This window comes from Populus nigra, chromosome 9 (assembly GCF_951802175.1).
Source record: "Populus nigra chromosome 9, ddPopNigr1.1, whole genome shotgun sequence".
Lineage (NCBI taxonomy): Eukaryota > Viridiplantae > Streptophyta > Magnoliopsida > Malpighiales > Salicaceae > Populus > Populus nigra.
This window is the reverse complement of record NC_084860.1, coordinates 13,240,725-13,268,359: the sequence shown is the minus strand read 5'-3', so window position 1 is coordinate 13,268,359 and position 27,635 is coordinate 13,240,725. Positions and strand designations below refer to the sequence as shown.

Below are 27,635 nucleotides of genomic sequence, written 5' to 3'. Positions count from 1 at the left end.
TAAATAATGCCCTCCTTACTCTATATATATTACTTTGCATTAATTTTTTATTTAAATTTCAATTAGTTTGTGATCTTTTTATTTTTTTACTTTTTTATATAGTTATTTTATGTTTTTATAATATTTTAAAGAGATTATTCTAATTTATCCTTTATTTTTTATATTTGATATAAATAAATTATAATTGCATGATATACATAAAAAAATAAAAATCTATATTTTTACTTTGCGTTAATTTTTTTATTTAAAGTTCAATTAGCACCCTTTGTGATCTTTTTATTTTTTCACCTTTTTTATATAGTTATTTTATGTTTTTATAATATTTTAAAGAGATTATTCTAATTTATCCTTTATTTTTTATATTTGATATAAATAAATTATAATTGCATGATATACTTAAAAAATAAAAATCATTCATTAGTGATAAGAAAAAATAATCTCTAAAATAAAAAAAATAAAAACATATAAATTAGAAAGAAAAGTCATGGTTAAATATTTGCATTATCACATGCGTTTTGCTTTTAGGAAAAAGATTGGTTTTCTATTTTAGCTTTTAAATAAAATTAACAACTCTTTTCTAGCTTATCAGTTCATTATTTATTTTATTTAAATTAAATTAATACCTTTTCTATGATATTTTATATTTTTATCTCATTTTTTAAATATTAGTTTGTTTTTAATTGTTTTTTTATAATGTTTCAAAAAATTATTATAATTTATCTTTAATTTTTAAATATATTAACATTATTAATACATTTTCTATTATATTCAAAATTAACTGAAATTCTCAAGTGATAAACCAGGAAAGACTATTAGAAAAAGAGAGATGGAAACCTTCTTTTTTTTTTATTATTATTATTATAGTTATTGAAAACACTATAAGGTGTAGTTATTTTGTTGTATATTAGTATTTTTCACCATTTCACATCTTACTATAGTTGTTATAGTTTTTTAATTTTAGTCTTTAATTTTTTTTATTATATGTATGCATATATTTTTAATTTATTCTTAATTTTTTATGTAAAAAAAATAATTATTGACAAATAAAAAAAATTAAAACACAAATTAGCAATATAAGTATGAGATTGTGGCTCAAATAAAAATGGTTAAAATGTTTTTTTGTTTAAAATTAATTTTTTCATATTTTTGATATAATGATATCATAAATAAATTTTAAAAAATTAAAAAATATTATTTTAATATATTTTTAAGAAAAAAAGCGATTCCCAGCAACTTATAACTGCATATTTATTAAAATTTTGTTTCTTTTTTTTATATATTTTTAATTATTTTAATATATTTATATTAAAAATAAATTTTATAAAATAAAAAATATTATTTTAATAAACTCTATACGCTTTGAAAAACAAACACGATGAAATTGTGAAATAGGCACTACAAAACAGAAACCTCCATTGAAACAAATTAAAGACTGGTCTGTCATTTTTCTCGATCCCTCCATCTCTCTGCATCTCTTCTCAAAAGCCTCCCTTCAACGAGGCCCATAGGAGAGACATTGAGAGACACTTTAGCACTCATAAGACAGAGGCCTGCCCCAAGAAATTGAGTTTTTTTGCTTGAAATCTCGAAGAGAGTCACGTTAGAGAGAGAAAGATCTATAATTGCCACCAAGTCCAGTTCTTGTGTCGATTGATTAACAAAAAGGTAACAAATTTCTTATTTTTTTATTAAAACCCAATTTGGAGGCTACCTGTTTGTTGTTGTTATTTCTCTATCACTGCTAGAATTTATGTTGGGCTGTCACTTTAGAAAAATATCCCACTCAGTTGTCCACTCTCTTATACCTAACGGAAAAGAAAGGAAGAGAAGAAAATCATGTTTTACTTTGAGTGTAAATTTATCTTTATTGCCTTGTTGAAAGAGATTTGCCATTTGGGTTTTTTTTTAGATCTTAAATTGTGACGGGTTTATAGTGAATTGTGTTGCAGCGTTGGTTTTTGAGGTTGAGATATGCATTTATAGAGACCCTTTTGAGGGGATTTGATTTTTCCGTGGAGAACTGAAAGTGGGCTTTTTGTTGTTAGGGAGAATGTGGATAATGTGGAGGCATCTGGCTTGACTCCGTGTGCTTAAAGTGGGTGTAGAGAAAGAGCTTTTTTGTTTTTGCATAGAAATGGCTGATGCAGCTGGGTTAATGGAGGCTGCTGGGGCTAGATTTAGTTCACTGGAGTTGATCGGTAGAGGATCATTCGGTGATGTTTATAAAGCGTAAGTGTTCATTTCTTTTTTAGTGTCACGTGGTTTAAAAAAATTGTATCTAGTGTCGGTTACCTCTGTATTGGGGGAATACTTGCAAGTAAGATTATCTTTTGTTCTGTACTTCTGGAAATAGCGTGTTTCAATATGACAAAAGGTTTTCGATAATTACATAGTGGCTTTAGAAAGTGGATCATTTTTTATGCTTGCAGCAACTAGATAGCAATTATCTTGCTTATAATAGTTTGAAACTCAATGCATTTCGAAGGGCATGACTTGTTAGAAATTTGTACAATGCAACTGTAGATTGTGTGGGAACACAAGTTGTCAATTCTGCAGTTGTGTAACCACATTGGAGCATTAAGGTGGTGGGAACCTATTACACCAGGGAAATTCTAGCTCATACGCTGGCATTGTCAAAATCACCTATGAAAATGAAACAAAAAAAGTGTATCGAACACAAAACTCTCTAAATGATTAAGTTATTTTCATAATTGGTTTCTCACAACAAGACATACGAAGTTATCATCAGGTATAATGGAAACTACAGAAATTACGATGATAAATTAAATTCTCAAGTCCTTGCTGACAACAGGAACAATGGATTCTTACATCAAGGTGTTATGGAACATGATCTGTAGAAGAAATAAAATTCCATTTCGTTTGATCCTGTTATTCAGATTTAGCTGAATTATTGAAGAATTTGGCACTAAATCTGTTCTCTGTTTGGGTCATTTTGAATATATTACATCTTCTTAAGTATGCTTAGTTATGGCATAGAAATTCCTTTACATGATCAAAGTATTGCGCTATCATAAACTAAAACACATTGTTGTTCCTGAAATACATCCATACTTGTGTTATGTCAGAGTTGTATGAATCTTTATCCTTTAGTGGCCATTATTGCATCCTATTTTTATATCCAAAAATGAAGCTTTGCCAATTGAATAACCATCTAAAGAGTGTACATGATGTAATCATGGCTGCTGATGCCTTTCTAATTTGCAGGTTTGATAAGGAGCTTAACAAAGAAGTTGCCATCAAAGTTATTGATTTGGAAGAATCGTAAGTACACAGTGATGATTATTTTTCCTTTTTCATTCTGCTCTCTGCTATCAAAATAAAAAATTAATCATATTTGATTTCCAGTCTTTGCCCCAGAGGTTTCTCTCTGTGTGCATGTAAAAAAATTATTTTCCTGGCCTGAGAGAAACTGAAGGACGCCTCAGTTTCCCATTATTCCCTAATTCATGATTGTTCTGTAACTATACTGAAGAGATGTACTTCAATGAACTTGACCAATTCCTCCCAAGTAAGATCTGGGTTTTAAAGCATTTGAACCTCGATTCACTGTGTTATAAGCAACCATAGACTATGGGTTTGTTTTTGCAAGTAGATCCAAGGTGGTTGTTAACCATGTGCTGATATCAATGGTTGGGGAAACTAACACATCTATGATATCAATTGAAATTGAAGGGTTTTTTCAATTTCCCATGTACCATGAAAGGAGACTAGTATTAGCAATAATATTTACAGAAAAAAAGAAGAAGATATTTGTGAATCAACAATGAAACATGCTCTGGTATCTGGCTATCTGCAGTTTTGTTACTACATCTATGACATGCCTTGAGTTAGAAGCTTCTTGTATTGCAAACAGACTGTTATTTTATATATATTTTTCCTCCAAAAATAATTTTAGCATGCAAGCTTTGTAAACAGTATGACACAGCTCTCTATTTTCTAAATCTTGCTTTATTTTGTCTTCTGCAGCGAGGATGAAATTGAAGACATTCAAAAGGTATTACCTTTTATTCAGGGTAATCCATTTCTTATATGTAATGATTTTCTTCCTCATGTATCAACTTTTCTTGCCAGGAAATTTCTGTTTTGCAACAGTGCCGATCTCCATATATCACTGAGTACTATGGATCCTATCTTCACCAGACAAAACTATGGATAATTATGGAGTACATGGCTGGTGGATCTGTTGCTGACCTAGTAGGTTACTTCATTGTTTATTTCCGTGCTGCATGAAACTAGTAATTTTTTCTTTAAAAGATTCCCAATAATGCTTGTTTGCAATGTTGAAGCAGTAATAGTCCAATATTATTCATTTATAACTGAACCACATAATTTCCTAGATAATGATTATTCTTGAAATGCTAATACAATTTTTTATTCTTGCAGCTGCAATCAGGTCCTCCACTGGATGAAATGTCAATTGCTTGCATTTTACGAGACTTGCTGCATGCTATTGAATATTTACACAATGAACAAAAAATTCACAGAGATATTAAAGGTTTTGCAAAATATTTATTCTTGCCTTTAAGTTGTTTCCTTTGTGTTAATTTCATTTACTTCAATGCTTGCTTGAAATTGCTTGTCCACTGACATCCTTTGCACTAAATTTTGGCAGCTGCAAACATTTTGTTGAGCGAGAATGGTGATGTTAAGGTATGCTCTTTTTGCTTGAATAGGCTTACAAAGTCCCCTTGATTATCCGTGAAGTGCGGTGAATTAGAAGAAGATATGCGTAAATATTGGTAGATTTACAGAATTTGCTTTTTACCTTTTAGTATTCCAAGTTACCATGGTGACCTTGTGACAGGTTGCAGATTTTGGTGTTTCTGCACAATTAACAAGTACTATATCTAGGAGAAAGGTACTACACCTTATTCGCTAAGCTTTGTTTTTCAACTAGCAAAGAGTGTGTTGCTTACTGGAATATGCCTTGTGGATTTTCTGTTTACCATTTATTGCCAGGTCTCCATTTTAGGACCCATTCCTTGCTAAAGTAGTATGCACATAATTGCCACTGCAAAATAGTGATACAGAGGAAACTATTTTTGGCTTTCATAGAAAATGATAATAGATAATAATTCATTTGTCAAATTAAAACAATTGGAATCTATGTTCAACTCGTAGAAAATGAAAAAAGAAGAAGAAATAATTGAATGAAATCCTTTTTTTGTTAAAAAAAATAAAGTGTTGTTTCTATTGCTTTCTTTGGTGGCCTTCTATTTTAGAACGAGGTAGTAACAATTTAGAAGATGGAGACATCATCATTGTTTCCTGTTTGAATGAGTGGTGTGGTTTCCCTTCTGGTTGTTATTCCAAGTTTTATCTGCAATGGGCATTTTGGGCCACAGACCCGTTGACTGTCTTTTTTATTTCAAATTTTGTAATTCAAGATGCTATCAGTTTTTGGATGACAGGAATTCGTCTTCTGCAGATATTTTATCATTAACCATTTCTTTTCCCATTATTCAATTCAAGTTGGCAGCACTCTCTGGATGACTGGAACTGACTATCTTCTTTCTCATTTAATAATTTTTTGCTTTGTGTTGGCATTCAATTATGAGTGAAAAATTTGTTAAGCAGTGTGCTAATTTGGTTAACAAATACAGACTTTTGTAGGAACACCATTCTGGATGGCTCCGGAGGTGATTCAGAATTCAGAAGGATATGATGCGAAGGTGTTTTTAAAGCAGTTTTTAGCCCTTTTTTTGTGATTTGTTTTGCTGGTGTTGTACATGACTCCTGTTTCTCAGTGTCTATCTCTCAACATTTGAGTTTGGCCATGCTGAAGCCCTTGCTTGATGCAGGCAGATATTTGGTCTCTGGGGATAACTGCTATTGAGATGGCAAAAGGGGAACCTCCACTTGCTGATCTTCACCCTATGAGGGTTCTCTTTATCATACCTCGAGATAATCCACCACAGGTTTTGCTGCATTTTTTAATGTCAAAGTGGTCATTTTGAGATCCTATAACGATCAAATGTATATTTAACTGATGGAAGTATTATTCTCAACATTTTGTGTTTCCTGTGCAGCTTGATGAGCACTTTTCCCGTCCTATGAAAGATTTTGTCTCGTCTTGTTTAAAGAAAGTTCCTGACGAGGCAAGTATTTATTCCCTCTGCATTTTTTTCCATGTTTTTTTTTGTGAGTATTGGAGATATGATGGTTTTTCTATGATCAGTGTACTTAGCTATTTAGGGCTGGGCTGAGCTCTAGTCCAACTTGTCAATGAAATTTCATGACATGCTTGTTGCTTCAAGTTCCCTTATTTTGACACACATGCAATCAATGCTTTGCATGAGCAAGCAAACATACATTTAGAGAGTGAATCTTGTTCTCTTTGAGTTGTGTGGTGACCCGTGAGGCACAAATATGAAAATGAAAGCCATTTAGTTTTTCCCTGTTTATGCATTTCTTTGAAAGTGGGGTCCATTTATTAAATGAAGAAGCTCTATCAATGTAGCATGCTAGATGGTATAAACAAATCTAGTTACCATTCAGAATTTTAAATAAATGTATCCATGTAGCCTTGTAGAACCCCTGATACTAGTCCCCATAACCGTAACCTTGGAAAGATGAAAATTTGGAGTTTGGATTTTATACTTGATTTGGATTTTTGTACTAAATTCATTTAGCATTGTTCTTAAGAATGAGGTCAATTTTATTCTATTTTTGGATGTTGAATGAACGAGAAAGAAAAAATTTGGCTGTGTTCTAAATTAACTAATAAGAGCTGCAAAATTTACAACTAAATTTCATAGCTTATGGTCCACTTATTTCATGAGAGACAGGGAAGTTAAAACAAGGGGAGGAGACAGTGGGGCGCTTTTGTGAATGCAGCATGTTTCCTCAAATTCATTTATCAGAAAAAAATGAATATTACAGATATAGTGCTTGTAGTTCAGTTGTTTATTGAGTTTTTGAATCTAATTCGTTGATGTGATCCTGTAAATTGCTTTGTTGGGTTTGTGCTCATATTTTGAGTGGAGATCCTTTGTTCCACTCAGTGATTTGTTTGAGTGAAGATTTTCTCACCTGCCATCAGAATTTATGCTCCTTGAGGACTGAAAAAGCGAGTTTGTGAGAACACTGAACCAAATTGACTTATCATTGCATCTCTATCATCTCTAATTGCAGCGTTCCTTTCAAAATTATGCTTAATTAGGGGGTTCACAATTTATTTTTTTCTTTGTTTTCATGTCTCTTGCTGCCTGTTTAGCAGCTCCTTGTTTTTTTGGTGATTACAATGTACCATTCAACTGTTCTCCTATCTGTTTCATTCCATATGATTAGGAGAAGAATTTTGACCATTGTAAATGTTGTTGAAAGGATCCTGTTTTCACAGCTTTATGCAAGCAAAGCCTTGTAGGGGTAGAATTTCATCCATCAATCAGATAGTCAGCTGAATTATGCTGAATATGAATCATTTCAAAAGTGATTGGGACAGTTTAATTTCCATGTGGCTTTATTCAACACAATTTTCTCTGATATAATATTCAACCTGCTGTAGACAGGTTTGTTAGTGTGGACTACCTGGGATGCCAGGAACTATTTGACTGAAATGGTTATAAGAATTCTTTTGGCCAATTTGATTAAATACCCAACATAAGCGCTCCGATCAAAACTCTGGTTGTCTGGGAAGTTTTTCTTTATCATGCCATACAGGATTTTTGGATGAAAAATTATGGGTTTGTGCAGTCATACCATTTAGAATTTAGCTAAATTTTGGTGGTTGATGTGCATGGTATGTTTTTGGATGAATCATAGTCCATTCTGTCCTATGACAAGATTTTCTTAGAATCATAATCCACCTGGATGGGTATGAGGATCTGCAAATAAGAATCCTTCCATGATGTCAGATTTTCCAAAGGAATGTTAACTGACTAGAAAGTACAAATTTATGCCACCTACATGCTGCTCTTCTGTTCTGAGACCTTTTTTTATTTTGACACATTGGTGAAGTATCTATTAGCACTAGTAGATGCTTTTTGTTTGGTTTCTGTGCACTCAATTACCTTGAGATATATAAGGATTGGTTTGCTTGCTTTGTACCCCAACCCAATCCAATGAGATGAGTTTTGCTTTTGTTTCTTAATTTTATTAGCATAAAAAGCCTTACTCAATACTCTAATAAATTTGAGAGTTCTGGAAGCAATTTGATGCTATTTTGTGATTAAGATTCTTGTCTTTCATTTTTCCTTTGAAGCTGATGCTTGGCTTTCTTGAGGTAGTATGGATTTTATCTTGTCTCACTGTTTCTTTTTTCCTTTTTTAATCCATGTTTCTGAATGTTCTGATACACTTTAGTTGATATGGTAATGTGAATTTAATATTTCTGCTGTTGGCTGAACCTTTATTTGCTTTCTTGTATTTTGAATTTCCTTTTATTAAATCTCAGAGGCCAAATGCTAAGGATCTTCTTAAGCACCGGTTTATTAGAAATGCTAGAAAGAGCCCAAGGCTTCTGGAAAGAATAAGGTGTGATATTTTGCTTTTGTCCATTACACTCCCACTAAAACTAATTTGGTTTCCAAAGTTTTTCCTTTTTCCTTCTTCTCTCTCCCTTCTTCTTTTTTTTTTCCCCTTCCCTTTACATCGCTATTATAGATATTGAGATGGTGCCCCAATGGTTATATGAGGTTTCACGAGGGATCTTGAAACGTGCTTAATCTGTCTCGGTCATTGTTTCTTGTAACAGTTCCAGATGTGTTTTTTTTTTTAATATTGAAAAATGCTAAACGGGATACAACTTTGTTACATAAGTTAGCATAATAATTACATTCTTGTTTTCATCCTGATAGAGAGCGCCCGAAGTACCAAATAAAGGATGCAGAAACCCCCAGCAATGGCCGTAAAGGAATAGGGGAGGGTTCTGATACCGTGAAGGTGGCAAGAGACATAAAGGCTGATGGAACTGTTCGAATAAGGTTGATTTCATTTCTTTACTATTTGTTGTCTTCATAGTGCGTGTTTTTATTCTAATGGACTGGTTTAATTTGCAGTGGTCAGGGAAAACCCTTCAAAAATGCTGGATGGGACTTCAGCATTGGTGGATCACAGGCTACAGGAACTGTTAGAAGTGCTGCAAGACCACCTCAGGTTAGAGAAAAGAAAACAGATATTTCATACAATAAGGATACCCAAAGAAGAGCTTCAGAGAGTGGTAACCATTTGTTATCTGCATCTGGAAATGCACTTCAGGAATCACTAGATTTATCCTTTGGTAAAGATGCTAGGGATCCATATCACGATGATCATCAAAATAACTCACTTGATGATGTAAGTTTATCTCTCTTATCATAAATTATATCAAGAGTGAAATTTTCACCTGTGTTTTGTGGGCTGAGAATGAAGATATGGTTTTCTATATCTTTTTTTTTTAAAAAAAAAAATCAGTGAAGAAATCAGTAATATTCAAATACTAGCGGCCAACATCAACATAATTGGGAAAATTGATATGCCTAAGCACAAGGCATGGCATTCTTCTGGAATGTTTCCACAAGCCACTCACGCTATAATTTAATAGAAGTAATGCCTACATGTTTTTGTTCCAATCTACTGCTGACTGGGTAGGAATTTAACAGGGTGCTTAATTGCTTTGCAATTATAGCCACAGAAATTCAACTACCTGGAATTCTCTAAATCAAACTTCTAATGTTGGCTGAAGTGCTCAATTTCCAGGATGATTTGTCCATGAGTGGATCAGGAACTGTTGTCATCCATACTCCTAAAGGATCTCAGTCTTCTGCCATATTTCGAGATCAAAGCAATGCGGTATGATTTCTGTCAACGTGTTTGGAAATTGAGTTGTATGATGTGTATTTGCTTTCCCTGTGCAACCCTTTTATTTTATCAGATTTTTATATTTTGTGCAGTCTAGTAGCTCATTTGCTTCTTTTGAAGATGCTTCTACCAGTGGAACAGTTGTTTTCTATGGTCAACATGATGAATCTGATTCTCCTCGGACTCCTAAATCCAGATTAGGGATGCAAGAGAGAACTTCACGTGCCTCACTAGAAGACAGCGCTCTAAATCTTGCTGAGGTTATCGCTGTTGTTTTATTTTGAATTGCTAATTTCATTAGGCAGCTTTTAATTATCACCCATTAATCATCAGATCCTTCTGAACTGGTCTTGAATTGTTTAGTGTTTTTCTACTGTACTCACTGTCATGCCTGAATTAATCTTAGAACTTCCCATGTTGCTTGTTTTTGTTTTGTTTTAATTTCTCATATAAAATTGGATTGTCTGCCCCAACCTGTCTTGAAGATTTTGTTGCTGGATCTTTCCTCAAGCTTTTGCTCAAATCATGTTTTTGCTTTTCATTTTTGACAGACTCTTGACCTTTCCTATTTTTGACCGTCAGAATCTCCACATGAACATGAAACTGTCAAAAGAAGGAAAGGTCAAGAATTGGAAAAAAAAATTGATTTGACCATAATCATGTTCATGTGGAGATTCTGATCTGGAATCTGAGTTTGCTTGTGTTGAGAAGCTTCTTTGATTGACATGTCTATGCAGGCAAGGGCTGCATTTCAAGGAGGGTTGAGGAAAGGAAATGCTAGAGAAAGGTTTGTTCCAAACAAGAATAACAGCGATGGGCTGGAGAGCAGAAGAAGAGAGACATTGACTAACAGCTCTGATTCGTCCAGGTACATTATACTTTAACATGTGGTAATCATTCTGCCTGCATAAAAAGAAAAAACGTTTTTTGTAAATTTCTGAAGGTCAACACTTCTACCTCAGAAGTTCTCGTGAATACTCTGCTGTGCCAAAAGCTTTTTCAAGATCACACCAAGCAAGCGATGATGAAGAAAGTGCTAGAATAGCATCATCGTCAGCACCGTTGTCAGTTTTGCTTATCCCATCCTTAAAAGAGGTGAGCAACCAATTGATTCTATGTATCAGTTTACAGATTTGCATGACATAGGTGATGTAATGTAGTCATTTCGTGAATTACAATTTAGTTCCCAAGGTGTATAAGTTGATTACAAAGTTCCTTTCTCACAACAAAATGAACTGCAAAGTATGTGGCACTGGCTATGTGGTCAATATGGGTCTTCAGATCATTTCTTTCATCCACCAATTATTGTATGAAACATGGAAGAATCTGGTTTGCTTTTCCTCAATTAATTCCGTACAACAAAATTGATCAGCTTGCTTTTCTAGTTCATAAAATGATTTTGTGCTACGAGAATCTGTAGATCGCTCTGGTCTTTTGCATTTGGTAAAAAAATATTTATGTTGTGATTTCCCATGCTTACTAGACTTGTGCTATCATTTTCCCTTTCCTTTCTCTCTTGTTCATTCATGTGCCTTTTAGAAATTGTGGGAATATGTTAGGTTTTTCTTATCTTTTTGGTGTATTGGCATGCTATTGCATATAATTCTTGTATTTTCTAGTGATAAAAGTTTTGAGTGTGCTAGGTGCCTGCTACAGTTCAGAAATCTTAGATTCAAGCTCCACGAACAATCCACATGTTCATTTTTAAGTTTCATTGCTGATTTCAGCTTCATCTGTTTAATTCCTAACAGTGTGAACTGCATGATATAGGCTGTTGCTGATGATTCAGAAGGATCAGTTGTGCATGCAGTAACAAATTCACTTGTAAATATGGAGCGCTTAAAGCCTGGATCTTGTGATGTCTTGGTCAGAAGTTTGCTTCAGCGATTGGCAAGGTTCAAAATTCTCTCCTGAACCCCCAGAGAATACCACTCTTAATGTGTTAGTATTAGTTTACATAGTGGCAATTCTTAGTTCAAATTTGCTGAAGTAAAAGTGATTTCTGCAGTTCGAAAGAATCTTCACTGAAAGATCTGCAGGAGCTTGCAGCTCGCCTCTTAAGCAAGGGGAAGACAGCCTCAGAAGAAACCCAAAATGCAAATACAGAAGCTGACAACAGGAAAAAGCAACCGACCAAGGAATTTAATTCAAATGCCAATTTAAGCCCGCTTGCGAGGTTTCTGCTCTCAAGGTTGGTTTATTTTATTTTTCCGGTACATGTTTAATGGTTTTTATGGACATGCAGAGTGGTGGATGAACCTTTTTTCATATGCAGATGGCAAGGACAAAGTTCTTGAAAATTTGAAAAGGAAGAGCTTGGAGGGTGGCTGAGTGCATCATCTTTCTTTTTGTAGTGTGTTCCCTGTTTACGCATTCTTTCAGATTTGATGTACATATCATTGTAAGAAATTGTGCGTTTATAATAATTTTTTATTATGATTACTTGCCCTTTTCATAGTCTATCAGTTGTAGCAGCATAATTGCTGTCTAATTAGGGGTGGGGTTTGCTTTTGTTATATTAATTAGCAGTGTAATTTAAGAACATTTATTGTATTTATTATTACATTCTGGTATAAATTGTCCCAAATCTTGAGTCAACGGTTTAGTTTTCTATCCATTTCTCTCTTGCTTGCTTTGGATGCTTAGAGCTTGCACATCTGTCTTTCCTTCAAATCATTCTTTCAAGGGATTGTTCAAACTTAAATATTCTTTCGAACTGCAGAAATCACTTTTACTTCAGCAAAAGACCAGAGCGATCTACAGATTCTACAATGAAAATAGAATTGTCACCCACCATGGATTGCTACAATGAAAATTTCACTCGCTTGAACTTTATAGCTTTATAGCTAATAGTTAATATGCTATAGTCTTTGAAGTTCGCAGGTCTAGCAAGTTTTATTTATTTTTTATTACATCCCCTTGATATCTGATTAGTTTTGTAATTGGTTTTATTTTGTTTTTTATGATATTAGATTAGTGTGTGATTTTGTGATTGTTTAATTTTATTATTAGACAGGTAAAAAAAACATAGTTTTGAAAAAAAAAACATTATAATTTCATTGAAATTTATAATCTGATTTGCAAGTTTGGTGTTTATAATCTGATTTGTAGGTTTGGTGTGCTAGCATTGATTATCCGATTCACAAGTGGTGGATGAACCTTTTTTCATATGCAGAGATGGCAAGGACTCATATGCAGAGATGGCAAGGACAAAGTTCTTGAAAATTTGAAAAGGAAGAGCTTGGAGGGTGGACAAGTTTGACAAGTTTACTCATAAAAAAAAACATGTTTTATTTTTGTTATTTAATTGTTTTTAATTTATTATTTTTTGATTTTATTCTTTAATATTGTATTGATTGAGAAATATAATGCATGATGTTTTTTTGTTGTTGCTCTTAATGGCTTGATCAATGTCTTAAATAAATGTTCAATTTTAGGTTAGTGCTAAATTTTGGTTAATATCTATTTTTATTATATAATTAAATAAAAATATTTTGTAAAAAATATTATTAAACCTAATAAAGTTTATGACTCAGATCATGAGGGAACCGAGATAGATTCAATTTGTTATTGTCTCAATATTTTTTAAAAAATTATTATCTTAAAGTTTTTTTAAAAGCTAAATTATATTTTTATTAGTCATCAATATTGCATTTGAACTCATAAAATTGATTTGAGGTTTTATGCGGTTTAACTGAAACTCAAGTTAGTCATAGAATTAAATTGGAAGATTTTAAGTTTCACTAACTTTACCAGATTTAATAACAATGTTAAAAAATAATAATTTAACCTACGGCAAAGCAAAGGATAATTAACTTATATTGCATGCATGCATATATATATATATATATATATATATATATATATATATATATATATATATATATATATATATATATATATATATATATCCACGGGGTAGAATCTGAGCATCAATGCAGATAAAAAGTGTTGAAAGGCGCATTCCTTTCAATAAACAGTTTTCTTACTTGTCGAAAGCAAGTTCAAAGTCCAGTGGGGCTCCTCCCGAAAACAAAAATATCAAAAAAGAAGTCTTCTCAGTTCCCACTTGGATGCTTTGTCAAAATAGGAGATGATATTAGCAGTCTTGCACTCCGTATCAATACCTATTGTTTTACTGCCTACTTAGCAAGGTTCTCTACTTCAGTCTGCAGCGAGAAGGTTGCCCTTGCAAGATTAAGCTTCTGAAATGCGACATGCAAAATTGTAACTAGGAATACGAAAATAAAATTACTCTTGTCAATATTACAGGTGTATAACTAGCAGTAAGCCTATCAAATTCAGACTTGTAACACTCCAGAAAGAGGAATAATTGAGAGGAAAGCAAGAATCAACAAACAAGAAAGACTTATTCTTGAAGATCAATTTAAGCACTGCAGTAAATGGACAAACAGAGATGGGGAGAGAGACTTCCTTCCTTTCCTTGTATTATTATAAGAGAGAAGAAGAGACTCTCAGCTTGGAAACCCTTCAAAAAAATGAAGAAGACGAAAGAAACAGGCTTGCTGAATAAAAACAAAGCGTGTGATATTTATTCTATACCCATCTTTCTCTCTAAATATTAGGGTTTGTTTCTGTTTTCTAGAGGGATTCGCGCTTCCAACGGTCACTGAAAATTTCGAAAGCTATAACTAACCTACCCGAACAGAACATACTTCTTCTTTTGTTTTGATTTATTACATTTGGTGACGTGGCAGAATATGGTTGATCGCCAGGGAGTCGAACACACCTCTGGTGGTTCCTGTCAGCGCTAGTCTACAAACAGCAACAAATACGAGGAGGAGGCTCAGCTGAAGTTGGTGGGCTGGGGGTGCCCGGGTTGGATTGGGTGGTGGGGCTTCCTTCCTTTTAATGAATATGTTGCTGACGTGGCAAGGGAGTCAAAGTTGTTGTCAACATGGTACGATGCCGTACTAGAAGCACACGCCGCATGCAGTTGCAGTGCATGTGGGTGTGAGTAGAAAAGGAAAAGAAGCTTCATTTTAGAAGTGGGTTGGGTTGGATTTAGGAGATGATGGGATGGTTCGGTCTGGTAAATGCAACTCTAATTTGGAAGCTCAGTCTACGTGGGAATTATTGAGTTGAAGTAACAGAGTGGGATTGGTTCAAACTATCTGTGTACACTCACCAGCACATGGCTTCGTGGTGTTGCTAGCCATTCTAGATAGATTGTACTCCACCAAATCCAAGCAGATCAGAAGGCAGAGAAATATCAAACCTGATTGCGAATTGTGCAGTCAAGTAGATGAAGATAGACACCGTGTTTTATCCACTTGCTCCTTGTCAAAAGCGATTTGGCTGAACATTGTGCAACTGTACAAGATCAACAGACAAGTAGGAGACTGCAACTTTGAAGTTCAATGGGCTGAACAGTTTCCAACATAAAGATCCTTTCCTTCTATGTTGCTAAAGATGGCTTGGTGTTGCCATGTGTATTTTATATTGATGGAGTGAAAAGGCAGGATGGATACATGGGGCAAATAAATCCACTGAAAGTGCTGTTGTCAGTCAATTGTTCAATCAGTCCAGTATAGACTTCATGACTAGAGGTTTATCCATGAAGCAATTTCGAATTCTCAATATTCCATGATATGCCAGTTATGCAACTTTGATTTTGATATTCTTTACTAAAATCTCTGTTATTCAGATCCCTTGGATTCTAATGTTTTTCCTACTTCAAAGTACAAAGGTTTTGTGGACAGGGTGAGCTCCTGTCATAGTTTTCTCTTGATAATGAAATTTCTCATTTATAAAATTAGATGATCAAGGTAAGCTCTATCATTCCTGTGGGAAAACATGATGAACATGCTTTGCCAATGAGTTGACCTTTCTTATGTCAAGAACGAATGTAGGCATCATTTGATATCAATAGTGCGTGCAATCAATTTCAGCTGTAACTAAATTTTCCCTGCAGGCAGGTGAGAATTTATTGCAAGACGAAGTCCCGTGGACAGAACATGCTCGCTAAGGAATCAAGTGCCTGTATTTAAGAATTTAGGTGCTAAATTCTTGGTTGGAACGATAAACCAGGTTCGACTTTATTCTAAGCCGCAAGAGAACTCGTTGTTTTGTAACTTTAAGAAATCAACGTACAGAATCTCGCTACTGGTGTGATCATTACCTTAAAGATGATACAGAAGTTTCATCCTGATAAATTTTTTTGTTTTATGCCAAATTCATTCATTCATTCATGTATTTTACTGATCGACGTTGAGTTTGCAGCAGGCTGTCCTTTTTATTATTTGTTACTTCATTGTTCGGTAACATGCAATTGTTAGAAACTATTTTGTCGTGGCTCACACTAGGTTACTGGTTGCAAAATCTTGCACCATTTGCGAACTCAAGATCACTATTTGTGTTTATAATTGGTCCTTTTTAAGGTAACAGAAGTTGCATCCAATATGATATCTCCATGATGGCAACAGAGTGGAAGAAGACGATATGTGACAAACAAGCTCAGTTCATCTATAATTTTCTCCCTTTCTGCTTGGTAATCCTAAATAACTGAATTGGCTCTCTCAAATTTACACGTTTAATGTTCAATTTCATTGTTTGAACCTATTCTGGCTAGCTGTGGAAGATCGTCAAATCTCCTTTTTTAGCAAATGAAAAATTGCAGAAATCATGCCATTCGCCTGTCAATATTGTACTTGGATAGCTCCATCTGTCTGGGGATAAAACAGAGCAATTTATTTCCACATCCATCTATGTTCTGTCAAATTGTTTCTCTCGCATCGTATGTACCTTGCATGTAGTAACCTCTTCTACACTTCAATGTTCTGATGGTAAAGGAAAATTCCATGTTTGTGCATGAACACAAGCTATCTTCACCATCTTCGTGGAGATGCTATCTTCTTTAACCAAGTCCAGTCTTCCTGATAGACACTGATCTTTGGATTCTCAAATCTCAAGTTGGAATAGATCTCTCTGTACACACTCCATTAGTGGGTGGGTGATGTCCAGTCTTTCATGAAGGCTTATCTATGGCCCTCCCATGCACGTAAGATTCTGTGGCTTAAGAGATTGATGATAACGTCTACTCTGAAAGTGATCTTTGCATTTCAAATGGATGATTAAAAGAACTTTGGCTGCCTTTTTCTTTCCTTTTGTTGTTTGGACCATGCTATCTCTGATTATGATAACTCTTGAGCTGTTCGCGTGGTAATGGCATCTATCATTACATGCAATGCACTTGTAAGTTGAGCAACTAGACGATGCAATGGATGCAAATGGTTTCCTGTACATTTCTGGAACTAGAGGTTTTCTAAGAGGTTGGATTGGATCCGATATATTATTTTAAGTTTTTTTTAATTCATTATATTCATTCTTTTAATTATTATTTTTTTATTTTGAATTTTTTTAAATTAATATTGATTTTGAATTTTATCATTCAATATTAAATTAAATAAAAATTAAACCGATTCTAAAATTTCACATGTTATAAGCTTTCTTTTTAAAATTGATTTTTCTTTTTAGCACTTTTATCGTTTCTCTTCTCAGTATATAAAGTATAGAAGAATGAAATAGCAGTCATTTAATCGTTAAAAAACTGACGAGCACCTATGAAAGATGAGCTTACAGGCCTTTCCGAGGAGTGTCTAAGCAAAGCTTTGAAAGCCCTTGTGAACTAGTTTTATTGTGTTTGGCAAATTAAAATTCATTTCGGCAATAGAGACACGATGACCTAATAAGCAAAACTTCAGTAAAAATGAGATCTTCCGGAACATAATTCTTGTGCTTAAATCTCCACAGTTGAATATCTCATTTGAAAAAAACAAAAAAAAGAGGGCTACAAATTTTTTTTTACTAGAGCTCTCATGATGATGGAGCTTGAGATCTTTGATGACTATTTTTTCACCTGAAAACTTATTAAGCTACGTAATTTACAGAGCTGTGTGTCTAAGATCAAAACTGAATCCAAAATATCAGCAATTGGGCATTTCTTGCTTCACATGACGAGTGGGACTGCAAAATAACAGGATAATCACATCATGCTTCATGTTTCATGTTTCAATGAACAAAAGTCTTGCCCCAGACTATCTTGTAGATGAGCAGGTTTTTCATACCAAAAACCAATCAGAAGATATCAAAATTGATGCCTCTTTTCTACTTCATCTACTGCGCGTAGGTTGCCTTGCAGGAGTCAGCTTTCGAAATGCAGCATGCATGATCATAACTGATAGGATGAGGAAAATTACTGAATGAGAAGGTAGGATTTCCCTCATCACACAACAACAAGAAGAAAAACGACTGAAAAAAGGAGAAAAATAACATCTAATTTTTACCTGTATAACTAACACCAAGTGCACAAAACAGAGCCATTTGAACGTTTAAACATATCAGAATAACTGCAGCAACTGCAACAACAAGATAAGATGAGGTCAGGTGCAGAAAATAATTTTCATTATCCATCAATTTTTCCTAGCTATACTCGTTTGTGTGCTTAGAATTGTTACGGAAGAAAATTAAAAAAACAAAAGAAATGAATGGTCAAATAGGAATAATGGGCATATGAGAGGTTAAAAAAAGGTGAAGTACTAAGAAAACATAATGTTTAAAGGATTTGAACCTGTCCAAATCTACCAGTTGTTTTTGAGGTACAAACAAGGGATTGAAATGAAAAAGCACTCTATTTCCAATTAGCTTCACTATCATTCAGTTAAGACAGCATTGGCCCCAATTCTACCTTAAATGCAGGACCTTGTTCATTCTTAGTTGAAACCAAATGCTTAAGAAAGAGGCAAAAGAAACTGAATCCTAGTGGCCATGATTTTCTCAGAACAGTCTGCTATATCCCTAATATTCTTGAAAGCACCAACCATGTCTTTTAGCTACAGGGAAGGCCTGTTTTCCACAAGAGAAAATGATAAATGATAACTAAAGGAAAAGACTCGATCACTTACCACATTGAGCTGCACGGACCATAACTTGCCGAATCACCGGATATCGATCCCATCCCCACCTATCACTACAGAACTTGAAAATATCCCAAAGTGCCAAACTTGATATCATTCCAATCAGAGCAAGTGGCATTTGATACCTGCAACCCCAAAGACATATAAAGAGTTAATTACCAGATGAGAAAATTAAAAAAAGAAACCCTAAATAACAATAGTAAGAATATTGCTTATGTCATAACAATCCCTCTCATTATCCTTTGGAAAACACAACCACATTAAGGTCGGATCGTGGATGATGCAGGTTCAATGTTTGTCTTCCATACCTACTGAAGAACGATTTCTAAAGCATTCGAATTTCTATAGCAACTCAATAAATCACTAGACGTCCATAGGAACATCAAACAAAAACTTAAACTCAAAAACATTGTTAAAATATCAAACTATCATTAGGGCGAATTTAGATAATTATCATCTGCCTATAGTCCTAATATAAGCCAAAAAAACATATAATTTAAACCTTAAGCAATGCTATAGTAGTCTACAAGCAACACAATTTACATACTTGAAACACAAAACACTGACATAAAAATCACAACCAAAAAAATCACTATTTCCCCGTTTCTTTTCACTTCCCTCGAAATTTCCCAGCAACCAAACGCACCCACACAAAAAAAAGAGTCAATCTTTCTGATCTTTTCAGAAACAAAACCAGAGAAAACAACCCAAAACGAAAACATACAACACATGTAAAGAAACACAGGAAACACTTACAAAGTACAAACGAAGAAGAGAACGAAAAGAGAGGCATAGTTTCTTGCATAACGTTTAACATTCTCATTAACCCGGAGCCTAGCCTGTCCAAACCCGGACGGAAACGAGTAGGATCCGTGGTCCGCGAAAAACGACCGGGTCCAAGAAGGGGTTGGACCCGAGAAGTCATCAGTGGTGAGTTTAGAAAAGGGATTGAGAGTGAAGAGAGAAAGGAGTGTTAGAGCATGGGAAAAGAATGAAATGAAAAGGCCAATGGCTGTTGTTGTGGTGGTGGTTGTCGAGGTGGTGGTGGTGGAGGGAGCGGCGGCGGCGGAGGAGGAGTGTTGGTCGAGAATTTCGAGGTAGCCGGAGTCGCGTAGCCATGTGTCGAAGGTGGGGTCGGGAACGCTTAGAGATAAAGGATTAGAAGAGAAAACCATAATCTGGTGAAGCCAAAGAAGAAGATTGCTGTTGTTTTGTTGGGTTTTGGGATTTTGTTTCCCTTCTCTTGTTTAAAAAGGATTCAACCATTTCTCCACTTTTGGTAAAATAATAATGAATTTTTATACCTCAGAAAGGAATATATATACTTTTCTTGTGTTTTTCAGAAGATTTTTCATTTTTCTTTCTTTCTTTAAGGTTGCAAAGCAAATTTTTCTTACAATTCAAATTTGATAAAAAAAAAGAAAGAGAAAGAAACATCCATTATGCACTTCTTTTGATAATAAATTGTCTTGTAATTTAGATAGTATTTGGTATTATAGTAGTTGTTGTTTTTTTAAAATATTTTTGTACATGAAAAAATATTTAAATATATTTTTTTATTTTTTAAAATTTATTTTTAATATTAATATATTAAAAAAATTAAAAAATTAACCGTAAAAACAATATAGTCAATAATTATTTTTTTAATGTAGGTGTTCGGGCCAGCTTGTGTGCATCTCAACTAATCTTACAAGCCTTGAAGTTAACGATCATGTAAGCTTCCAGTGGTCTGAAAGGACTTGAATTCATGACAATTAAGAAGTAAATCTAAAATTTGATTAATTAAACTATCCAATTAAAAAAAATAATTTTTTTAATTAACGTGGACGCGCACTTCAACTAATCTCACGAGCGTTGAAGTTAATGACAATGTAAGCTTCTAGTGATTTTGAGATTTGTAAGACTCGAATTAGTAATTTCTAAAGAGCAAATCTAGAGACTGATCAGTTAAGTTACATCATTTAATATTAAAAAAATAAATAATAATAATAATAATCTTTTTTTTTTATTTACGTGGGGTGTCCGGGTCAGCTTGCGCGCACCACGACTATTTCCCACGGCCCACTGGACATCCTGCAAGCCCAGGAGCAAGTAAGGCACCGCGGGGGTGACAGACGTGCACATAGAGGGTCGAACCCGGAACGAGAACGGAACAAGTCACACAATTGACTACACCAGCTAGACCTCAAGTGCAATAATAATCTTTATTTATACCGGTGAAGGTGGCCTTGTTGCTACATGCTCTCCACGGAACCAATCTTTTTCAACCAGAAAATTCATGATACCTAAAAAGCTTAATTTGTGCGAACATGTAGGATAAATTGAGCATTAATTAATCTTTAATTGCGTATAGTGCTGGCGGGAAATATTTTCTACGTGGGGTTTGTGCTGTGATTATATAATTAGTTGTGGTAATGTAAATTATATATTAAATTCCAAGCAGTAGGTTTGTTGATTAAAAAGTTTGTGTTTTCATTAAAATACTTTGTTCAAATGTAGTATCCGTAAGAATACTTTTATTTCACCTTTTTATTGTTTATTTTCCAAGCAATAAGAATAGAAACCCAACCAGTATTAAAAACTCTTTTTTGATTTAATGATTCATATTTTAATTTATTTTATTAAGCACAAATAATCTTTTTATATTTTTAAATATTTTTAAAATTTTATCCCTGGCTTATTTTTTTAATTGAATTTATTGAGAAAAATGAAAAAAAAATCCAACTTTTGAATATTTAGAGTTGATGATATTCGTAATATTTTAATTAAAATGACAAGTAAATGTGAAATGAAGAAAAAAATAGTCAAAATGATAAAAGTTATAAAACAAAAGGGGAAAAGATGAATTTATTCGAGAGCAAAAATATTAAATAAGGATTTAAAACTCTCCGCGCCAACCATCCAACAACTTTCGCTTTCTAGTCTTTACCGAACCTGGTTTAACAGCAACGACAAGAAATGTCAAGGAGTCATTTCTTCAAACACCTATCGTACACTCTCGTTCACCACCACTGCCCATCATATCTTTCTCCTCCACTCTCGGTTTACAAATTTCCACATCGATGGAAGAAACCCAGCTCTTCCTCACTCTTCTCAAAATCTCCCATTTCTTCTTCTTCTTCTTCATCACTCTTCTCTTCTTCTTCAGTCACTGCCTCGCCCTCAACAACAACAACAACAAGTGAATCCTATGCTTACCTTTCTGTTCTCATTCGATGCCCCAAACATGTCGCTGTAAGCATGATCCCTCGATTATTTCTTTGATTTTCTATCATGGGTTCTTTTGTTTCATAACTTAGTTACTACTTCTTTACATTTACGAAATGTTGTTATCTGTGCACGTTAAGAAACTTCGAATGACATTTTAGTTTTAAGATTTAGATTTGAATACTTATTTAAGATGGTTATTTTCCATGCCATCAGGATAGCCTTTCAGAGGCTCTTTTATGTTTTGGTGCCAGTTCTACAAGTATGGATGAAGATGATGACTTTGATGGTTCTAATGAGGCGAGCCTTTTAAGTTTATGATAAATTTATTCCTTAATGTGATGCTATTGCTGCGAATATATCATCTTTTTTTTCTTGAAAGTTTCACCTTTTCCCTTTTATGCTCTACTTGTACACCAATAAAATAAGAATGAACAGCACTAGTTGTGAAAGGGTTATTTATTTAATATGGCTTGGATATGTGCCATTTAAACCTTTAAATGCTGCATGGGCAAGGGCGATTGCAGTGATATAGAGAGGATAAAAGAATAAGAGTTTGTAAAAAGATCTGGGTTAAATCAAGGGAAATGATTTGATTTATATCTCCCCATTTTATGTCCAATCCAATCTGATAATAACACGATATTCAAGGAAGTAGATTGACCTTTTGGTGACGATAAAGCTTAATCTTAATTTCCTGGTATAGACATGCTTCCTTGGAGATACGTTCTTGAGCCTTATGATAATGTATTGCGTATTTGGTTGACTTTTTCCCATTCCTTATTCTTCAATTCAAGTGCAAATGATTATTGGTCCACTGTCTACAAAATGTTATTAGAGAAGGACGAGAATGGCATAAAGAAACTCAAAATCTTGCCTTATAAATTATTCTTTTATCATGTAGGTCTGCATTGATTCCATATTTCCTGAATTTGAAGATGTGGACATGTGCCTTTCACAAGCAGCCAATTCCATTGGCTTGAAAGAGACACCCCCTTATGAGGTTAATCTTGGGGATCAATATGAATGGGTTCGGAAAACTCAGGTTGATTTTCTTTTCTTCTCTTCTGTCTCCCAGCTGTATATAGTTCTTGTTTTTCTAGATCATTCAATTGGCATTTCTGATGTTGCTTCTTTGTCTTCTTTCTCTTTTTTGGAATTCTAAAGTAAATGGTTAATGTGAAAGCTTATCTGTTTCTTGATTGTTTTTTTCCAACTAAGAAGTTTTCTGATTGAATTTAGGATGACAGCCCTGCACTTGCACTGAATCAATGAAGATTCTTATCGTGCAAGCACTCTGTCTAAGAAATGAGTTAGCAACATTTATATCTCTTCTCCCAAGTCAGTAGCTACAAGGACCAAAAGACACAAATGGCTCTTGATGGAACAGAGCAGCCTTTTTTAGCTTCCTTGAGATCATAAGCAAAATAACTCGATTGAATTCAACCTTTCCTGATTTGCCTCAACTTGCAAGTGCAATAAAGAAAAACAAACTTAACAAGTGATTGGTATCTATATAGTTCTCCATCGCCTACTTTCTTAGGTTAGAAAAGAATTTTCTATATTTAATCTTCACCAACCCAATCTTTGTGGATGGTGCAGAATAAAAGATGCCTTTTTTTTGGGTGACTAAAAGGAAAGTCCCTGTTCCTATTCGAGGACCTATAATGTTTCTGGCAATATATTTTTACTCTCTCTGCATGTGTGCCTGCAGCTTTTGTCAATGGCTTTATATTTTGCTAGAGCATACCTTACCTTCACGCCCCCCTGACGAAACATGATTTATGCTGAACTTCTCACAATCAGTTAATCACATGGAACTTTTCAGGATTTATGTTAAAATATTGCATGTATTGCTTTTATTGTTCCCAATGAAGCAAAGATATTGAGCCGTGCTGATAAACTCTGAACTGTTTGCTGTATTTCAGTGGCAATATAATAAATAAATCATTTTTTATCTGTTACAGGAATCATTTCATCCAGTTGAAATAACTGAAGGACTTTGGATTGTGCCCGAGTGGAGATCTCCCCCTGTATGATTATCCCAAATTATCTTCTTTGCGGGTTTTACTTGAGTCATTACTTGCCATATATAGGCATCTCATTTACCCAAGCTTCTATGAAACCTAAAATAAGATTCATGTGTGTGCCACGCACTCAATCTTCAAGTGTTGAGTATTTAGTTGCGTTCTACTTGAAATTTGTGCTGCCATTTTAGGAGACTCGTCAGATGGCTACATATTAAAGTTCAAGTTACTGCACAAATAATTTCCTCCATGTTTACCCATCCTGCAAATCTGATTTTCACTATGCAAAAAGAGAAAGTTGTATTGGTAGTAATGGAATGGATATAAAATGTTTGCTTTCTCCCAACAGGATGTTGAAGCAACAAATATAATCCTGAATCCTGGATTAGCTTTTGGAACCGGGGAGCACCCTACTACTAAGCTATGTCTGTTGCTACTAAAGAAGTTAATAAAGGGCGAAGAACTTTTCTTGGATTATGGCACAGGTTCTGGAGTTCTTGCAATTGCAGCACTGAAGGTAATAAAATTCATTTTATATTTTAACCCTTGATTATGAAATAAATTGGAACCTCGTCTATTAAAGACACCAATGAGAGATTCGAGATACCAGGTCTGGTCTTAAGAATATTAGGCTGTATCAAGCATAAGTGCAACCAATTAGATCACAAAGCTATGGCAGATTTTCAGTAGGGTAGCCTCATATAGTGTCTCTCTTGCAAGTTAAAAGAGAAAAAGGTCATAACCAGCTTTGGTCCCACCAAAGTGGTGTTCTCAAAGGATCAGCATATATCTGATTGAAGGGGAAAAAATTCTTTCAATTAAATTTGTGAGGTTCCTTCCATGCATCTAATTGGCGGAAGTATCCATGCAACTGAAATAACAACTAGCAAACGAACTTCTAATTGCAAAAGGTTGTTCGACCTTAAGTTTCTTATGCTTATATGTGGAGCAGTCATCTCTCAAACTATATCCTGAATAATTTGTTTAAATTTCTTTTGTTTGATACAAATGCATGGATCAGTCATGAGTGGTGCGGTGCCATCACCACACGTATGAGAACACTTTCCTATTTCTTAACATGCATTCCCTGTTTCTTGAAATTTTTTTTTTTAATTATTATGTTGGATATGAAAATTTGACATTATGATTTTTATCTTCTTTTTTTTACTGTAAACATTCTAACATGACTTTCTAGTTACAAATCATTTCCGATACCAACTGATTCTTTATTTCTGATTTGTCATTATGACTGGGAATGCAGTTTGGTGCTGCTTTATCAGTTGGATTTGATATAGATCCTCAAGCAATCATGTCTGCACGTCATAATGCCACTCTGAACAGTATAGGACCTGAGACAATGGAATTGCACTTAGTTCCTGGCAAAACCTGCTCCTCCTTGGATGGAAGAGAAGATGAAATGGTGAAAGAGCAGAGCTGTTACGGAACTGGAGTCATCTCTGGAACAGAGAAATATGATGTGGTCATTGCTAATATTCTCTTGAATCCACTCTTGGATTTGGCAGATCATATTGTTTCTTATGCTAAATCTCAGGCAGTTGTTGGCATTTCTGGTATTATATCCGAGCAGGTATGATTCGGAGTGGCTAGATACAGTCGATTTCAGTCTCATGGTAATCCTAAGCTTAAAAATACACCAGTAACTAAAACTTGTCTTCACCTCTCCTATAAACGCAAAGTAAAAGATCATATTGGTGGAAGCTGGCATAGCCATTCTTCCCATTTGCAGATAAGTGAGATCCCTTGATGAGATAACAGGAATTGACATCGATGTATCCCATGTATAGGGGATCTTCAGGTGGTTGACTATTTAATTGCATGTTAGTCAGAGATGTGTGTGACCTGATTTAGTTTGATTGTGTCTTCTATGCAGTGCTCATGTATTGTGGATCGGTATTCAATGCTCTTGGAAGACATATCAGTGTCAGAGATGGATGGTTGGGCCTGTGTAAGTGGAAGGAAGAAAATTTAGTTTAATAGAAGTTGAAGAAGATCCTAGACACTCCTAAAACTATGAGCATATATACACCACGGGCTGAATTTGAGATTCATTTGTCGATAGCTGCGATCACTCTCAAGTCATGTAGGTCCGGTGGAATTCTGAAAGCCTTGTTGCTAACATCATTCCAACCTGGGGCGTGGAATATTGTGAAACTCTCTTGTGGTGCATCAAACCTGAGAAAGGGTTGCAGTTTTTCGGAGGTGATATTTCTCACCTTGCGTTTAGTCTTTGAAAAACATTATTGTCTCATTAATTGATCTGGGTGGGTCTCAAAGAATTGCAAATCTGCCTGCAAAAGCTTTTCAACTAGCATAGTTCTGAAGAAGGTTAACTGTACAGATAGCTGAGATTAAATTGTCCATTTCATCATCAAGGCTTTCGGACCCCTTTTCTAATTTCTCACTGCCACCTTATTTTGTTGAATTGCTCAAATATAATTTCGTGGATCAATTAAAAGATTTGCTGGGGAAGTATTTTCCATAGGCGCTGTAAGATGCATCTTTTTTATCACAATATTTTAATTAACGAATGGTACTGGCAATAGCGCAACGATGGTTTGGGTGGAGCGCATAACATGTATCCAGCTCTTTCTTGAAGAATTGATAATTGATTAATCTTGGAGCAGCAGGTTTTTTACTCCTTTATTTCCATTAAACTCCACCCGTGATTAGGATTTTAAGAACTTTCCTATACAAAACAAAAAACAAAACAAATCCTAATCCTTGGAGGAAAAGGAACCCTTACGTATTGGACTTTACATGGCGTAGGCCTCTCTATATATACGCATGCATCTTATCAAATAATAATCAAAGTCTCTGAAGCTCTATTTCTCTCTCAGCTGTCAGCTCTCTTATGATAGTAAAAACTCTTCTGGATTTTTGAGTCTTTTAATACTTATCATAAGCTTATTCTAGCTATGGCGTGCTCTCGATGTGATGTTGAATACTATGGTGATCATATTTTCACGACTGTCACAAAATCAGCCTCTGTTGTGGATAGATGGATCGACCAGATAATGTATGTGTATCAAAGCAAATTGAGTAAGCTTATTATTGGCCTTGACACCGAGTGGTTCCTGCCTGCTTATCCCGGCGATTACCAAAAGATTGCCATCTTACAGCTTTGTGTCGGTCGAAGATGTCTTATTTTCCAACTTTGTCATGCAGACTATTTTCCTCAATCACTGATTGATTTTCTTGGCAACGAGAAATATACTTTTGTTGGCAAAGAGGTGAGGAATGATGCGCATAAACTCATGAATGATTATGGACTGAATGTAGGCCATTGCAGGGATGTTGCGTATTGGGCTGCATCAAAACATGGCGGCGAGGAAGATTTCAGGAAGTTTGGATTAAAGCGTTTGGTGCTTAGATTTTTGAAGAAAGAGCTGGAGAAACCCCTTAAAATTACATTAAGCCGATGGGACAGTAAGAAGCTGGACTATCAACAAATAAAGTATGCTTGTCTTGATGCTTTTGTCTCCTTTAAACTTGGAGAACTTCTTAGCAAAGACTAAGTCTTGACTTTCAGAAGGAAACCTAAAGTACTCTGTTATGCGGTAAAAAAAATTATGGGACTTTGTTGTTTTGACAGCTGAAGTATTACAATCTATTATAATAAAACTTGAAGGAGTTCTTGATTTTA

At 34.5% G+C, this 27,635-nt stretch overlaps 4 protein-coding genes across 11 annotated transcripts; 3 read left to right on the top strand and 1 right to left on the bottom strand.

Annotated features, from left to right (window-relative positions):
- Window positions 1–1,377: 1,377 nt before the first annotated feature.
- Window positions 1,378–12,399, top strand: LOC133703723 (uncharacterized). 6 transcript variants are annotated; one of them, XM_062128341.1, is made up of 22 exons: window positions 1,380–1,665; window positions 2,046–2,229; window positions 3,226–3,282; window positions 3,988–4,015; window positions 4,093–4,215; window positions 4,405–4,516; window positions 4,634–4,671; window positions 4,826–4,879; window positions 5,625–5,693; window positions 5,823–5,939; window positions 6,051–6,119; window positions 8,417–8,496; window positions 8,820–8,945; window positions 9,021–9,117; window positions 9,220–9,297; window positions 9,700–9,792; window positions 9,894–10,061; window positions 10,539–10,669; window positions 10,764–10,896; window positions 11,572–11,696; window positions 11,810–11,992; window positions 12,077–12,399. In XM_062128341.1, exons 2-22 carry the CDS (start codon window positions 2,135–2,137, stop codon window positions 12,096–12,098), a joined length of 1,998 nt encoding a protein of 665 aa, XP_061984325.1. In that variant the 5' UTR covers window positions 1,380–1,665; window positions 2,046–2,134; the 3' UTR covers window positions 12,099–12,399. The 6 variants fall into 6 exon arrangements, with proteins under 6 accessions (XP_061984324.1, XP_061984321.1, XP_061984322.1 ...); XM_062128340.1 differs by having other exon boundaries at window positions 1,378–1,665; window positions 9,021–9,297; window positions 10,767–10,896; XM_062128337.1 differs by having other exon boundaries at window positions 1,379–1,665; window positions 9,021–9,297.
- Window positions 12,400–17,544: 5,145 nt separating this feature from the next.
- Window positions 17,545–20,034, bottom strand: LOC133703231 (PRA1 family protein H-like). 2 transcript variants are annotated; one of them, XM_062127689.1, is made up of 5 exons: window positions 19,494–20,034; window positions 18,726–18,862; window positions 18,108–18,179; window positions 17,889–17,998; window positions 17,545–17,787 (listed from the first exon to the last, which is right to left on the bottom strand). In XM_062127689.1, the coding sequence occupies exons 1-4, from the start codon at window positions 19,910–19,912 to the stop codon at window positions 17,934–17,936; spliced, it is 693 nt and encodes a 230-aa protein (XP_061983673.1). In that variant the 5' UTR covers window positions 19,913–20,034; the 3' UTR covers window positions 17,545–17,787; window positions 17,889–17,933. The 2 variants fall into 2 exon arrangements, with proteins under 2 accessions (XP_061983673.1, XP_061983672.1); XM_062127688.1 differs by having other exon boundaries at window positions 17,545–17,998.
- A 1,567-nt stretch (window positions 20,035–21,601) lies between these two features.
- Window positions 21,602–26,386, top strand: LOC133703145 (uncharacterized). 2 transcript variants are annotated; one of them, XM_062127584.1, is made up of 7 exons: window positions 21,603–21,971; window positions 22,161–22,244; window positions 22,849–22,989; window positions 23,912–23,977; window positions 24,321–24,488; window positions 25,233–25,559; window positions 25,863–26,386. In XM_062127584.1, exons 1-7 carry the CDS (start codon window positions 21,696–21,698, stop codon window positions 25,959–25,961), a joined length of 1,161 nt encoding a protein of 386 aa, XP_061983568.1. In that variant the 5' UTR covers window positions 21,603–21,695; the 3' UTR covers window positions 25,962–26,386. The 2 variants fall into 2 exon arrangements, with proteins under 2 accessions (XP_061983569.1, XP_061983568.1); XM_062127585.1 differs by lacking the exon at window positions 22,161–22,244 and having other exon boundaries at window positions 21,602–21,971.
- A 142-nt stretch (window positions 26,387–26,528) lies between these two features.
- Window positions 26,529–27,635, top strand: LOC133703146 (3'-5' exonuclease-like). The gene has a single exon (XM_062127586.1). The coding sequence runs from the start codon at window positions 26,908–26,910 to the stop codon at window positions 27,505–27,507; it is 600 nt and encodes a 199-aa protein (XP_061983570.1). The 5' UTR covers window positions 26,529–26,907; the 3' UTR covers window positions 27,508–27,635.